The 12,815-nt window shown below is 58.4% G+C and overlaps 2 protein-coding genes across 3 annotated transcripts in view; one reads left to right on the top strand and one right to left on the bottom strand.

Moving 5' to 3' along the window:
- TSPEAR (thrombospondin type laminin G domain and EAR repeats) overlaps positions 1-12,815 on the bottom strand; it is a 155,952-nt gene that overhangs the window by 118,155 nt on the left and 24,982 nt on the right. The window lies entirely within an intron of this gene.
- Positions 6,068-6,874, top strand: LOC100342509 (keratin-associated protein 12-2). Its single transcript, XM_017339782.3, has one exon. The coding sequence runs from the start codon at positions 6,103-6,105 to the stop codon at positions 6,649-6,651; it is 549 nt and encodes a 182-aa protein (XP_017195271.2). The 5' UTR covers positions 6,068-6,102; the 3' UTR covers positions 6,652-6,874.

Genomic DNA, 12,815 nt, shown 5'->3' with positions numbered 1-12,815 from the left:
GGTCCCTGCCACCCACGTGGGAGACCGGGATGGAGGCCAGGTCCTGCCACCCACGTGGGAGACCAGGATGGAGGCCGGGTCCTGCCACCCACGTGGGAGACCAGGATGAGGCTGGGTCCCTGCCACCCATGTGGGAAACCAGGATGGAGGCCGGGTCCCTGCCACCCACGTGGGAGACCAGGATGGAGGCCAGGTCCCTGACACCCACGTGGGAGACCAGGATGGAGGCCGGGTCCCTGCCACTCATGTGGGAGACCAGGATGCAGCTCCTAGTCCCCAGCTTCAACCTGGCCCAGCCTGGAGCATTCTGGGCATTTGGGGTGTGAACCAGCCAGTGGCAGTGTCTGTGTGGGAGTGAACCAGCAGATGAGAGCCCTCTCCCTCTTTCTACCTATCTTTCTGTCTCTCAGATAATTTTTAATAAAGCAAAATCTAGTGGCTAGTGCTGTGGCATAGCCGGTAAGGCTTCCACCTGCAGTGCCAGCATCAAGTCCCTGCTGCTCCATTTCTGATCCAGCGCACTGCTGTGGCCTGGGAAAGCAGTAGAAGATGGCTCAAGTCCTTGGGCCCTGCACGCATGTGGGAGACCTGGAAGAAGCTCCTGGCTCTTGGCTTCAGACCAGCCCAGCTCCAGACTCCTTGGCCATGTGAGGAGTAAACCAGCGGATGGAAGACCTTCCCCCCCCCCCCGCCTCAACCTCTCTGTAACTCTGCCTTTCAAATACATAAATAAATGTTGTTGTTGTTTTTTTTTTTAAATCTGGGGGCAGGCATTCAGCGCAGCAGTTAAATCCCCACACGGGACCCCCCCATCCATATCCACGTGCCTGGCTCCTCCGCTTCTGATCCAGCTTCCTGCTAAGGGGCACACCCTGGGAGCCAACAGAAGATGGCCCAAGAACTTGGGTCCCTGCCACCCATGTGGGAGAGCTGAACAGAGGGGCTGGGCAGGGGTGCACGAGGAGCCAGGAACACAGTCCAGGTCTCCCATGTGAGCAGCAGGGGCCCAGTCGCTGCAGCTGTCTCTGCTGGCCCGGGGCCGCGTTAGCAAGCAGCCGGAGTCTGCAGCCGGAGCTGGGAACTGAACCCAGGTCTCTGAAGTGGGGTGCAAGTGTCGTAACCACCAGGCGAAACACCGAATCCCTGTTTGGTTTCTTCATTCTCTAAACCATCTTCCGGAGTGCAGCCCGCGCAGAGGCAGTCACAGCACAGAGATTCTTCTTTGCTCTGTGTGACGGAGGCAGAAACAAAGACTGTGTGTGTTCAAATGCAGTTCTTATGCTGCAGCTGTGGGTGTTAGGTTTTTGGTTCCGTAGGAAAGCTAATTCCTGAAAGAGTTCATTTTTTCGCGTGTTCCTGACGCAGAAGTTGTAAAGTGATTAGGAGTGATGAGAGCCGCTGGTTCTGGTGCGGTGCGGTCACTCACAGCTCTCGTCTCAGGACACCACAACATGGCTGAGCTCCTGTCACTGGCCAAACTCTCTGAGCTATCTTAAGTCCTTTGGCATCCACACTTTCAATTCTTCTCTAAAAAGTTTATAGATTTATTAAAAAGACTAACAAATGGGGCCGGTGTAGCAGGTTAAGCTTCAGTGCCCGGTGCCGGCATCCCCTGTAGGCGCTGGTTCGAGTCCCGGCTGCTCCACTTCTGACCCAGCTCCCTGCTAATGCACCCAGTAAGGCAGTGGAAGATGTCAAGCCCTTGGGCCCCTGCACCCACGTGGGAGACCGGAAGAAGCTCCTGGCTTCAGATCAGCAGCTCCAGCCACTGCGGTCGTTTGGGGAGTGAACCAGAGGACGGAAAACATCTCTCCCTCTCTCCGTAACTCTGCCTCTCAAATAAATAAATAAATAAATATTTTAAGAAGACTAACAAGTACTCTTAAATAGTTTTCTGATACTTTTAAGATCATTGAGCTAAACAGAAATTTCCAGAACGGTGATAAAGCAACTGATGGGTTCGTGAAACTGCTGACGCCAGTCAGGGCCAATTCTTTGCTTAAATGCCTTTCAGTGCCCGTGACTGGCAGCAGCCTGGTGAAGAGGATTTTATAAACCAAGATGAAAGCGTTTCCTTTTTTCTCCCTACTTGATTCCTCTAGAACTCAAAAACTGTTCGTGTTGTTATGTTTTGTTTTTGGTTTTTTTTTGTTTGTTTGTTTTTTGTTTTGTTTTGTTTTTTTTTGACAGGCAGAGTAGACAGTGAGAGAGAGACAGAAAGGTCTTCCTTTGCCGTTGGTTCACCCTCCAATGGCTGCCGCGGCCGGTGCACTGCGACCGGCACACCGCGCTGATCCGAAGCCAGGAGCCAGGTGCTTCTCCTGGTCTCCCATGGGGTGCAGGGCCCAAGCACCTGGGCCATCCTCCACTGCACTCCCGGGCCACAGCAGAGAGCTGGCCTGGAAGAGGGGCAACCGGGACAGAATCCGGAGCCCCTTGTGTTGTTATTTTTTATGACAATGCGCTTGTTCATAGAAGTTCAGTAAAAACTGTTCTCTTTACAACAAGACACAACTGGAAACAGGGCATATTTGAAAGTGACAAACACTCTGGCCTCACAGCGAGGGAGTCGGTCCTGGGGCCTGCCAACGTGGGTCCTACGGGAAGCAACCCAGAGCCTGCTTCGGTGGCTTCTGGCTCGGGAGGGCCCTGAATTGGACCGCTACGTGGTAAACCACTCTTAGTACTGCAGGTAGGCGAATGACAAAGCCCAATGCTGGTAGAACAAGTCACGCAAGCTGGCTTCCCCTTGTCGGGGTCAGGCAGGAGCGGTGTGCACAGTACAGCATCCAGAGCGCACCTGAGGGGCGCGGCCACGGCTTCCGGACCTGGCACCCAGAGGGCCCGCGGGACATAGCGGGCACGGGGCCTCAGGCCACCCCTCGGCAGGTTGAGGGAGGGGCTGAGCCCCGGCCTAGGGCTCGGCAGCTCCAGTCCTGCAGGCAGGTTGGCGTGGGATTCCAGGCGAGGGCAGGAGGTGGGCAAGGTGTCTTCCAGCCCAGCTCTCCGCGTCCATCAGCCACAGCCACAGCCACAGCCACAGCCGTGCCCTGCGGGGGAGGCCATCGGCCGCCCCTCAGGGCAGTGCTGTCCCCTCCCTGGGCTGCACCAGGTGCCCTCGGCACCCGTGTGCATCCTAACAGGGCCACTGTGGTGCTCAGAGGGCACCTGGGAGGACTACACTGCAGAGCTGGAGACTAACTGGGTCTCAGGCCCTGCAGTCACGTTGAGAACTCTGCTGACCAAGGCCAGAGGACCGGAGCGACCCGCCGGCCCCTGGACAGGCCGCAGGCGTCCCAGTGCAGCCCCGGCAGGCTCTCCCCGGCGCTGGTCACAGCTCCAGCCACCCCTAACAACAAAGGGAATTGGGGGCAGCCGCGTGTGGCCGTGTGTTCACGCTACTGAGTTTTAAATGTTCCGTTTAATTTTTCACGGAGAAATAACCTATTTTCTGACCAGGCTGTCAGGAAGAGAGGAGGGGTGGCTTTTACCCCGGGGCCTTCCTGCCGGCAGTGTCTCCAGCCTCCCAGCGCCGGACAGCAGCCGCGTGGCGGTGCCGCTGGCCAGGGGGAGGGCGCAGCGCCCGCTCCTCTGAACGCGTTTGCACTGCGCCCTCGCTGCTGGGCTTCCAGAGCTGGAGGATCCTGGGCCGGCAGTGCCCGTCTTCCGCCGCCTCCCGGCCTGGCCTGCCCGGTTTCTACTGGCGCCGGCCCTCCCCAGGGAAGCATCCGCTGCCATAGCTGCTTTCAGTGTGTGCTGGTGTTGCTTTTCATTACTTTAACTACTACGTGCCCCGAAATGCGTTTCTTTTCTTTCTTTTTTTAAAGATCTATTTATTTATTTGAAAGTCAGAGTTACACAAAGGGAGACAGAGAGGCAGAGAGAGAGAGAGACGGAGAGAGGTCTTCCATCTGCTGGTTCACTCCCCATTTGGGGAGAGAGCTAGCAGAGAGCTGGATCAGAAGTGGAGCAGCTGGGACTTGAACCAGCATCCATATAGGATGCCAGCACTGCAGGCGGCGGCTTTACCCGCTGCGCCACAGCCCCGGCCCCCATGTTTTTCTTTTAATACCACTGGGATTTCTAAGATTCTTAGAGCTGTATCTGGTACTTTTCTAAAAGTGAAATTTAGAGAGTTCTGTCCCTCACTTCCTCGGAACGTGTTTGTTAATTCAGTGTCGTTCTCTTCTGCTTGTGGTCTCTGCTGCTGTCCAGGGTTCTTCCCGTTTCCCTGAATGGCCTCTCTCTGCACATTCTTCCATTCCTTAGCCTGCTCTCTGCTGCTGTAACAGAGCACCGGACCCTGCTCATTTGTAAACCCTGGTGGTTTATTTTAGCTCATGGTTCTGGTGCCGGCGCCTGCTTGGCTTCCGGTGAGGGCCTCGCGCTGGCTGAACTCGTGGCAGATGGTGGAGGAGCGGAAGATGTGTGCAAAAGAGGGGGCGCCAGGGGCCTCTGCTGTGGCCTGGGAAGCAGTGGAAGATGGCCAAGTGCTTGGCCCCTGCACCCCGTGGGAGACCTGGAAGAAGCTCCTGGCTCTTGTGGCCAATTGGGGAGTGAACCAGCAGATGGAAGACCTCTCTCTGTGTCTCCTCTCTCTGCCTCTCTGTCTCTCTATGTGTAACTCTGACTTTCAAATAAATAAATAAGTCTTTTTTTTTTTTTACAGGCAGAGTGAACAGTGAGAGAGAGAGAGAGACAGAGAGAAAGGTCTTCCTTTACCGTTGGTTCACCCTCCAATGGCCACCGTGGCCGGCGCACTGCAGCCGGCACATAGTGCTGATCCGAAGGCAGGAGCCAGGTGCTTCTCCTGGTCTCCCATGCGGGTGCAGGGCCCAAGCACTTGGGCCATCCTCCACTGTACTCCCGGGCCACAGCAGAGAGCTGACCTGGAAGAGGGGCAACCGGGACTAGAACCCGGTGTGCCGGTGCTGCTGGCGGAAGATTAGCCTATTGAGCCACGGCGCTGGCCAATAAATAAATGTTTAAAAAAAGAACGAAAACAAAAGCGTTTGGGGGCACATAATAGTTAAAGTGGGTGAGTAAGCGCCCACTATCACCGTGGCCAACTCAGTCGGGGCAAGCGAAGGCTCACTCCTGCTGGAAAGGATGAACCCACTACACAGGCTCCGCCCTCACGACCCTGTGACCGCTCAAGGCCCCACGTTCCACACCAGGGACCGAGTGGAGAGAGGCCGCGCGCCAGCCCCAGCACTGGGTGGCTCCCAACTCCCAACCTCAGGCCCCCAGCGCAGGGTCGCTTGCATCTGTGCACCTGTACCATCACCCAGCACCCAGAGTGTGCCCCGCCACGCCCACACCCTCTGCCTGATCCGGCCAACACCTCCCCGAGTCCCCGGCCTGGTATTCCTCTGTCTTTTGAATCTTTCCCTCCGTGGGACGCGGCCCTGCTGGAGTTCTCTCGGGCATCTGTTTCTTTGTTGTTCATTGCCCACCACCAGGCGGCTCTTGAGGCCCAGGCACACCTGCCCGCCGGGGCGTCCAAGGGTCTGTGCAGACCACCGCTGTGCAGAGGCGGCTGGCCGGCGGGGCAGGCTTTGCCAGCCAGAACCTCACGGCTGCTGTGCGGGCAGATGTAAACGATACGGAACAGGCAGTGTGCTGGGCTCCGGCACAACTTTGCCTACAGAAACAGTGGGCCACACGTGGCCGCGGAACACAGGTTACCAACCTGCGTTGGTACAGTAAAAATCCAAAACATGTGATTACCCCAGCGTCTTCACTGCTAACACGAAACAAAAAGGAAAAACAAGAAAACAAAAAACCAGGATGCGGTGGTTTAGTTGAGCCCGTGATGCTGTGGACACAGCAGTGGCCCGGACAATGAAACCCACATGGAGTCAAACCGGAATCTTCTGTTTACGGAAGGAACCGGCCTCCAAGCCAACCTTGTTTGCCGTGGGGCTTGTACAGGAGAGCGTTTCCCGGGATAATGAGCAGCTGAGTGGCCATGAAAACAGGCAGGAGGAAGACAGCAGGGCGCTTCTCTGCTGGCCTGGGGCTGGGCCCGGTATAAAAACCCCAGAGGAAGAGGCAGCAGGCATCACACCTCGCTCCCTACACCAGCCAGCCACAGCCATCATGTGCCACACCAGCTGCTCCGCGGGCTGCGCGCCCAGCCCCTGCCAGTCATCCCTCTGCGTGCCAGTGAGCTGCAGGCCTGCTGCCGTGTGCGTGCCCGTGAGGAGCCAGGTGGCCTGCTGCGTGCCCGTGAGCTGCAGGCCCGTGGTGTGCACGGCCCCCTCCCGCCCGTCATCCCCGTGTGCGCCCGTGAGCTGCAGGCCCGTGGTGTATGTGGCCGCCTCCTGCCCATCGTCCCCGTGTGCACCCGTGAGCTGCAGGCCCGTGGTGTACGTGGCCCCTTCCTGCCCGCCGTCCCCGTGTGCACCCGTGAGCTGCAGGCCCGTGGTGTATGTGGCCCCTTCCTGCCAGTCATCCCCGTGTGCGCCCGTGAGCTGCAGGCCCGTGGTGTACGTGGCCGCCTCCTGCCCGTCGTCCCCGTGTGCGCCCGTGAGCTGCAGGCCCGTGGTGTACGTGGCCGCCTCCTGCCCGTCGTCCGGGTGCTGCCAGCCCCCCAGCCCGTCGCTGCTCTGCAGACCGGTCTCCTGCAGCACCCCCACCTGTTGCTAAACAGTAGCTCCACGCCAGCTGCTCCCGGGCAGGCGGCTCTGACCCACGGACCCCTCCCAGAACCCGGGCCCAGCGACTCCTTTGAACTGTGGGGGAGGGTGTAGCGGAATGACCTGGATGCCTCCCTGACCATGGGGGTCCCCTCAGGGAGTCCTGGCTCCGGGGTCCTCTCAGGCCAGGGAAAAGCAAAGCCCATGTAGGCCAAATAAACCGCTTTCCTGAAGCTGCGACTTTCCTTCATTCCACGCCCCTGCGGTCCCTCCCCAGAGAGCCTCCCGCGTGGGGCGGAGCTGACCCGGAGACTTCCTGGGTGCTGTCCCCACACTGGCCTCGTGAGCCTGGGGACTGTGGTCGTGGAGGGCAGAAGAACGGTGCTGTCCCCTGCTGTGAGGAGCAGGCCTGGGCGCAGACCCCTGCGGTGCCTTGAGGACATCGCCCCCGGGAGGCGGGGACTCCCCCAACACGCACAGCGCATGACCTGGAACGCAACCACGTAAGCAAACCCAAACCCAGGTCGTGGTCTGAGAGACTGATCCGAACGCCCTCCACCTGTTGAGGACCTAACAGAGGAACCACACCCATTCCCAGGGTGTCTATTTCAATTGTTTAACTCAGGATGACTGGCAGCCAACCAGATTCTAAAGCACGCAACAACAACAAAGCACACACACACACACACACAATTATTGTGTTACAGGATCATGCATAAGGCATTCACAACACAGGAAAAGAGATGCGGGAGCCGGCGCTGTGACGTAGCGGGTAAAGCCACCGCCTGCAGTGCAGCATCCCATATGGGCGCTGATTCTAGTCCCGGCTGCTCCACTTCTGATCCAGCTCCCTGCTGTGGCCTGGGAAGGCAGTGGAGGATGGCCCAAGTGCTTGGGCCCTGTACCCTCCTGGGAGACCGGGAGGAAGCTCCTGGCTCCTGGTTTGGGATCAGTGCAGCTCCAGCCGATGTGGCCAATTGAGAAGTGGACAGTGGATAGAAGACCTCTCTCTCTCTCTCTCCTTTTCTCTGTCTGTAACTCTACTTCTCAAATAAAAATTTTTTTAAAAAGAAGATATGAAACTACAGTCAGAGCTTGAAATGAAACTATCTATATCATAGGAGATATTGTATGTAATAATATGATACTATACATGATATATGTGCTACAGACAACTAGAGAATGTGTATGGTTTTCAAAGAACATAATGTTTACACACAAAACACAGTATTTACATTATCTACTTACAGCACCAAGGAAATTACACCAAACATAGCCTGTGTCTGTGAGTAAACTGTTAATCAAAAAGATAAATAAACATAATCCCCATCTTCAGAAAATTAAATCAAGGCTTTGAAATAACTTACAAGTCAAATAAGAATAAAAACATTAAAATATTTGGAATTAATACTGATGAAAATATTACCATAAACATAGGTAGTGTGCAGCTAAAGCAGTAGTTTGGGGGAAAGCCATAGCCTCGATTTCCAATGTTAGAAGACAAAAGACTGAACTTAATGAGTAAGGATCTCACTTAATAAGTGGGGGGAAAGTGGACATATGATCGCCAGTAGGTAGAAGGGAGTTCACCGAAAGCCGTGAGCAGGAGCTGGCGAGACAGCCGCACTGCGGAACAAACCACGAAGCCGCCGAGGACTGTGGGAAGATGGGCCGCTGACGGGCTGATCACCGAACCGAGAAAGATGATGCTCAGAGGAGGGTGAGAACCGACAGCACGTGGCACTCAGCGGTTTTATAATGCGCCGCGCATCGCAAGCCAGGCTTACGCAATGCGCCGCTGAAATGGACGTCTTCGAAATCCAAACCACCTCTCATGTTAAAGAACCGAGTCAGGGTGGGAACCCACACGGCGGGGCGGCAGAGGTCCGAGAAACGGCCAAGGAATCAGCTGGGCCACCCCGCGTCTCCGCTCCAGGAGATGGAGACCCCCCAGTCGCTCTGTGAGGCGAAGGAGCCGAACCCCAAAACCAGCTGAAGACCGAATAACGAGACGAAGCCTGAGGGGTTCAGAACACCACAGAAAAGTGAACACTGTGGGAAAAACCTGCATGGTTCCAACACAGCCTGCACCAAAAGACAGATCTTTTAACTCCGTTTTCCCACCCAGAATCCCCCTCACGGCACTGCAAACAGGGAAACAGCACGGATGTGAGAGGCCAGGGGTCTCACTCCGGGGACAGAGGAGGCCGAGGAGACCCCGAGGGTCTGGGGGACCAGCTGGGCTCCTCCCTGGGGCTGGTGGGAGTCACAGGGCCGGCCTCGTGCTCCATGTGTCTGTCTGCATGGACGTTACTCCATAGCCAACACATAGGGCAGGAGACAAAGCTCCCGAGCCGCACCTCCCAGCGCGCAGGTGCCCCACGGTGAGCACCTGACCATGCTGGAGCAAGGTGTGGGCCGCCGCGTCACGCGTGTTGGCCTCAACGGGGAGCACCCATCTGCAGAGTGGCTTGCTCCGCCCATTCCAGGTGTAGACACGCTACGCACGCGCACTGGTATTTCTCAGAAAATGACGTCAACGTGGACAGCCATGTGCTCCCGAGGAAAAAGGAGAGAGAATAGCACTTGCTGCATTTTTAGAAGTAGCTAAAATGTAAGAATAACCTGGCCCAGCACCCGTGGACAGCTCCTGTGGCCCAGCACCCGTGGACAGCTCCTGTGGCCCAGCACCCGTGGACAGCTCCTGTGGCCCAGCACCCGTGGGCAGCTCCTGCGGCCCAGTGCCCATCGGCTGCTCCTGCGGCCCAGTGCCCGTGGGAAGCTCCTGTGGCCCAGTGCCCGTGGGCAGCTCCTGTGGCCCAGAGCCCGTGGGCAGCTCCTGTGGCCCAGAGCCCGTGGGCAGCTCCTGTGGCCCAGCGCCTGTGGGCTGCTCCTGTGGCCCAGTGCCCGTGGGCAGCTCCTGTGGCCCAGAGCCCGTGGGCAGCTCCTGTGGCCCAGCGCCCGTGGGCAGCTCCTGTGGCCCAGCGCCCGTGGGCTGCTCCTGTGGCCCAGCGCCTGTGGGCTGCCCCTGTGGCCCAGCGCCCATGGGTAGCTCCTGTGGCCCAGCGCCTGTGGGCTGCTCCTGTGGCCCAGTGCCCGTGGGCTACCCCTGTGGCCCAGTGCCCGTGGGCTGCTCCTGTGGCCCAGTGCCCGTGGGAAGATCCAGGGAAACCAGGCTCAGCTGGATCCAAGAGCCCTGGCTCCCCACCAGCCTGCAGGCCTCCGGAGGGGCAGGAGGGTGACAGGGAGCCCTGGGTGCAGGGCTGACCACGTGATAGTGTTAGGTAGGAAGTCAGATATGAGCTTATGTGTGTGTGACAAAGGCCTAGAGAAAAGACATCTATGTCCAGCATCTGCATCTGCATCTCAAAGTCATCCCGATAATGTTTCAGGGGCAGCCCGGTATTCGCATCCTGCCCTGCCCCCTTCTACCTGATAACCTGCCAGGTGGGGGCCCCGCCCCTTCTGCCTGACAAATCTTCCACAGTCTCCCAGATGCACCCCAGTATCTGCATCTCAAACACCCTGCTCCGGATCCCCATTCTCCAGGGGGTCCTGCTCACCCTTCCTCTGAACCCAGGATGGCGCCAGCTAGGCTCCTCCTGTCTGATACCTTCAGGGGAAAACTCAGATAGGAGCTTCTTAATATTTTTTTATTATTTTTTTAAAGATTTATTTATTTATTTTTAATTTTTTGACAGGCAGAGTGGACAGTGAGAGAGAGAGACAGAGAGAAGGGTCTTCCTTTTGCCGTTGGTTCACCCTCCAATGGCCGCCACGGCCGGCGAATCGCGCTGATCCAATGGCAGGAGCCAGGTGCTTCTGGTCTCCCATGGGGTGCAGGGCCCAAGGACCTGGGCCATCCTCCACTGCACTCCCTGGCCACAGCAGAGAGCTGGCCTGGAAGAGGGGCAACCGGGACAGAATCCAGCGCCCCGACCGGGACTAGAACCCGGTGTGCCGGCGCCGCAAGGCGGAGGATTAGCCAAGTGAGCCGCGGCGCCGGCCCGCTTCTTAGTATTTACAGCCATAAAATCCTGTGTTTCAGGAGGGGATGTGTGAAGACAGAGACCCTTCTCCTTAAACCCCCCCACCCCAGCCTCAACCGGACCGCACGCTCAGCCCTCTGCCTCTCTGCTGAGCTGCCCGCCTGCCTGGCCAGGTGTACTCTCTCCACTCAACCATGTAGCCGCGCCCCCAAGTCCGAGTGACTGCGCATTCTCAGGCTCTGTCTGGAGAGGTGCCCGTCCATCCTTATGGATGTCCCTGCCCTAATAAACCTTGCTATTTTACCTCCCACTACTCTCTGTCTCACGCCTGAATTCTTTCTTGCAAGAAGACAAGAACCCTACATTTCTCCAGTAACAGCTCTGCTGCTCCAGCCGGTGTGTGCTGTGGCCACCCCTGCCTGGGGCCCTGCGGTTGTCAGTCCCCGTGCTGTCCTGTGCCTTGGTCAGGTTTCCTCCTGCAGCCGGGCCTGCTGTGTGCCCAGCCCTGCAGGCGGCCTGTGGTGTTTGTGCCCGTGGGCTCTGGGTGCTGCCAGCCCTCCCTGTTCCATCCCCTCCCTGTCCCTCAAGTTCTTGAGCAGTTTCCAGAGAAGGGGCCAACTCGGGAAGCTAGCCCTGGGGGAGGGGTGGGGGCTGAGGGCCCGTGCTGCAGGGCGGGGGCTGTGCAGGCCTGGCCCGGGCCTCTGCTCTCGGGCTCACACCTCCCATGTTGGGGAGTGGGTGTGGGTGTCCGTGTGGTTGATGTGTGTGTGTTGGGTGCCCATCCACGAGCCCGCATGTGTGTGCATGTGGTATCTGGGCCGTGCATGGGCATGTGTGTGCACACATATGTGTGGGTGTCCAGGCTGCCTGCCCCCGCTTCTGGCTGAGGCTGGTCCAAAGCTCCCCACGTTGGAACCACGGCATAGGTGAGACGCCACCCGGGCAGCAATGTCCTCACAGCCATTCCGCATGTCTGCCTACTCGTGAGAACAGCAGTAAGGGGCTCGACTCAAGGCAGCCCCTGGGGAGAAACGGGCCAGGGAGGGACGGTGCCTAGGCGCTGCTTCCGGAACTCCAGCCAGCAGTCGGCCCTGCGAATCTGCCCCGTCTCTGACAAACACTGGAGTGTGGTCCTGAGTCACGCGGGCTGCGATTTGAGCCCAGCAGGGCCGTGACGGCCAGGGTGCGATGCTGATGAACCCAGAAACAGCGGGAGACACTTGAGTGTGGCTCAGCTCTCGGGAAATGGGTCCCGCTGAGCCCGCAGGCGTGATCAACTGCCTGATCCCCCACGGTCTCCGGGGCCTGTTTGAACGCAGGGGTTTCCCTGCCCAGTTCCTGAGACAGGAGCGCTTGGCCCATTGCGCCTGATGGAGCTGTGGCCCAGCTGCTCGGAGCTGCATGCGGCAGGGGCGGGAGCCAGGGCTACGGCTGGAAGGTGTGGTCGGAAAGGAAACAGGCGCCAGCACCCTGGCACAGCGGGCTAAGCTGCTACCTGCAGCATCAGCATTCCACAGGGCGCTGGGTCGAGGCCCGGCTGCCCCACTCCCATCCAGTCCTGCGGGTGCACCTGGGAGAGCAGTGGGAGGCGGCCAGTGCTTGGGCGCCTGCGCCCGCGTGGGAGACCTGGAAGACGCTCCTGGCTCCTGGCTCCTGGCTGCAGCCTGACCCACGTGTGGCTGCGGAGTGAACCAGAGATGGAGGAGTCGCTTCTGCCTCTGATTCTCTGTAACTCTGCCTTTCAAAGAAATAAATCTTTTTTAAAAAAGAAGAAAGGAAGCAGAAGGGAGATTTGGAAATTCTGCAGTGAGGCGGAGACGCTGCTTGCTCAGGTCAAAGGCAGACAATGGGATAAGACCTCAAGGCCTCGGGAGGCTTTCAGGCTTCCCTCCTCCCGGAAAGCCCAGGGCCCTCTCCAAGCTCGCGGCCATCTCGGGTTTCCCTGCCCTCAGCCCAGAGGCCCTGCAGGCTGCACAGGTGTGCAGAGGCAGCAGTCCTGGGGTCACGGAAACCACCGGGATTTCAAGGGAAGTGGGGGGGCGGGCAGAGTCTGCTGCGAGGTTGGAGTCCCTGTTGGGGCGACGCCTAGTGGAGCTGTGGGGGTGCAGGCAGCATGAGCCCCGCCCAGGAAAGCCGTGACGGCATACCAGACACGCCCGGGAGGCCCGCAGCCTTCAGGGTGCAG

The sequence above is a fragment of the Oryctolagus cuniculus genome, chromosome 4, assembly GCF_964237555.1.
Source record: "Oryctolagus cuniculus chromosome 4, mOryCun1.1, whole genome shotgun sequence".
Taxonomy (NCBI): domain Eukaryota; kingdom Metazoa; phylum Chordata; class Mammalia; order Lagomorpha; family Leporidae; genus Oryctolagus; species Oryctolagus cuniculus.
Note: the sequence above shows the minus strand (reverse complement) of the source record. Positions and strands in the feature narration are given on the sequence as shown.

Excerpts from the sequence above, each read along its gene's own strand:
- LOC100342509 (XM_017339782.3), top strand. The coding sequence starts at position 6,103 with ATGTGCCACACCAGCTGCTCCGCGGGCTGCGCGCCCAGCCCCTGCCAG.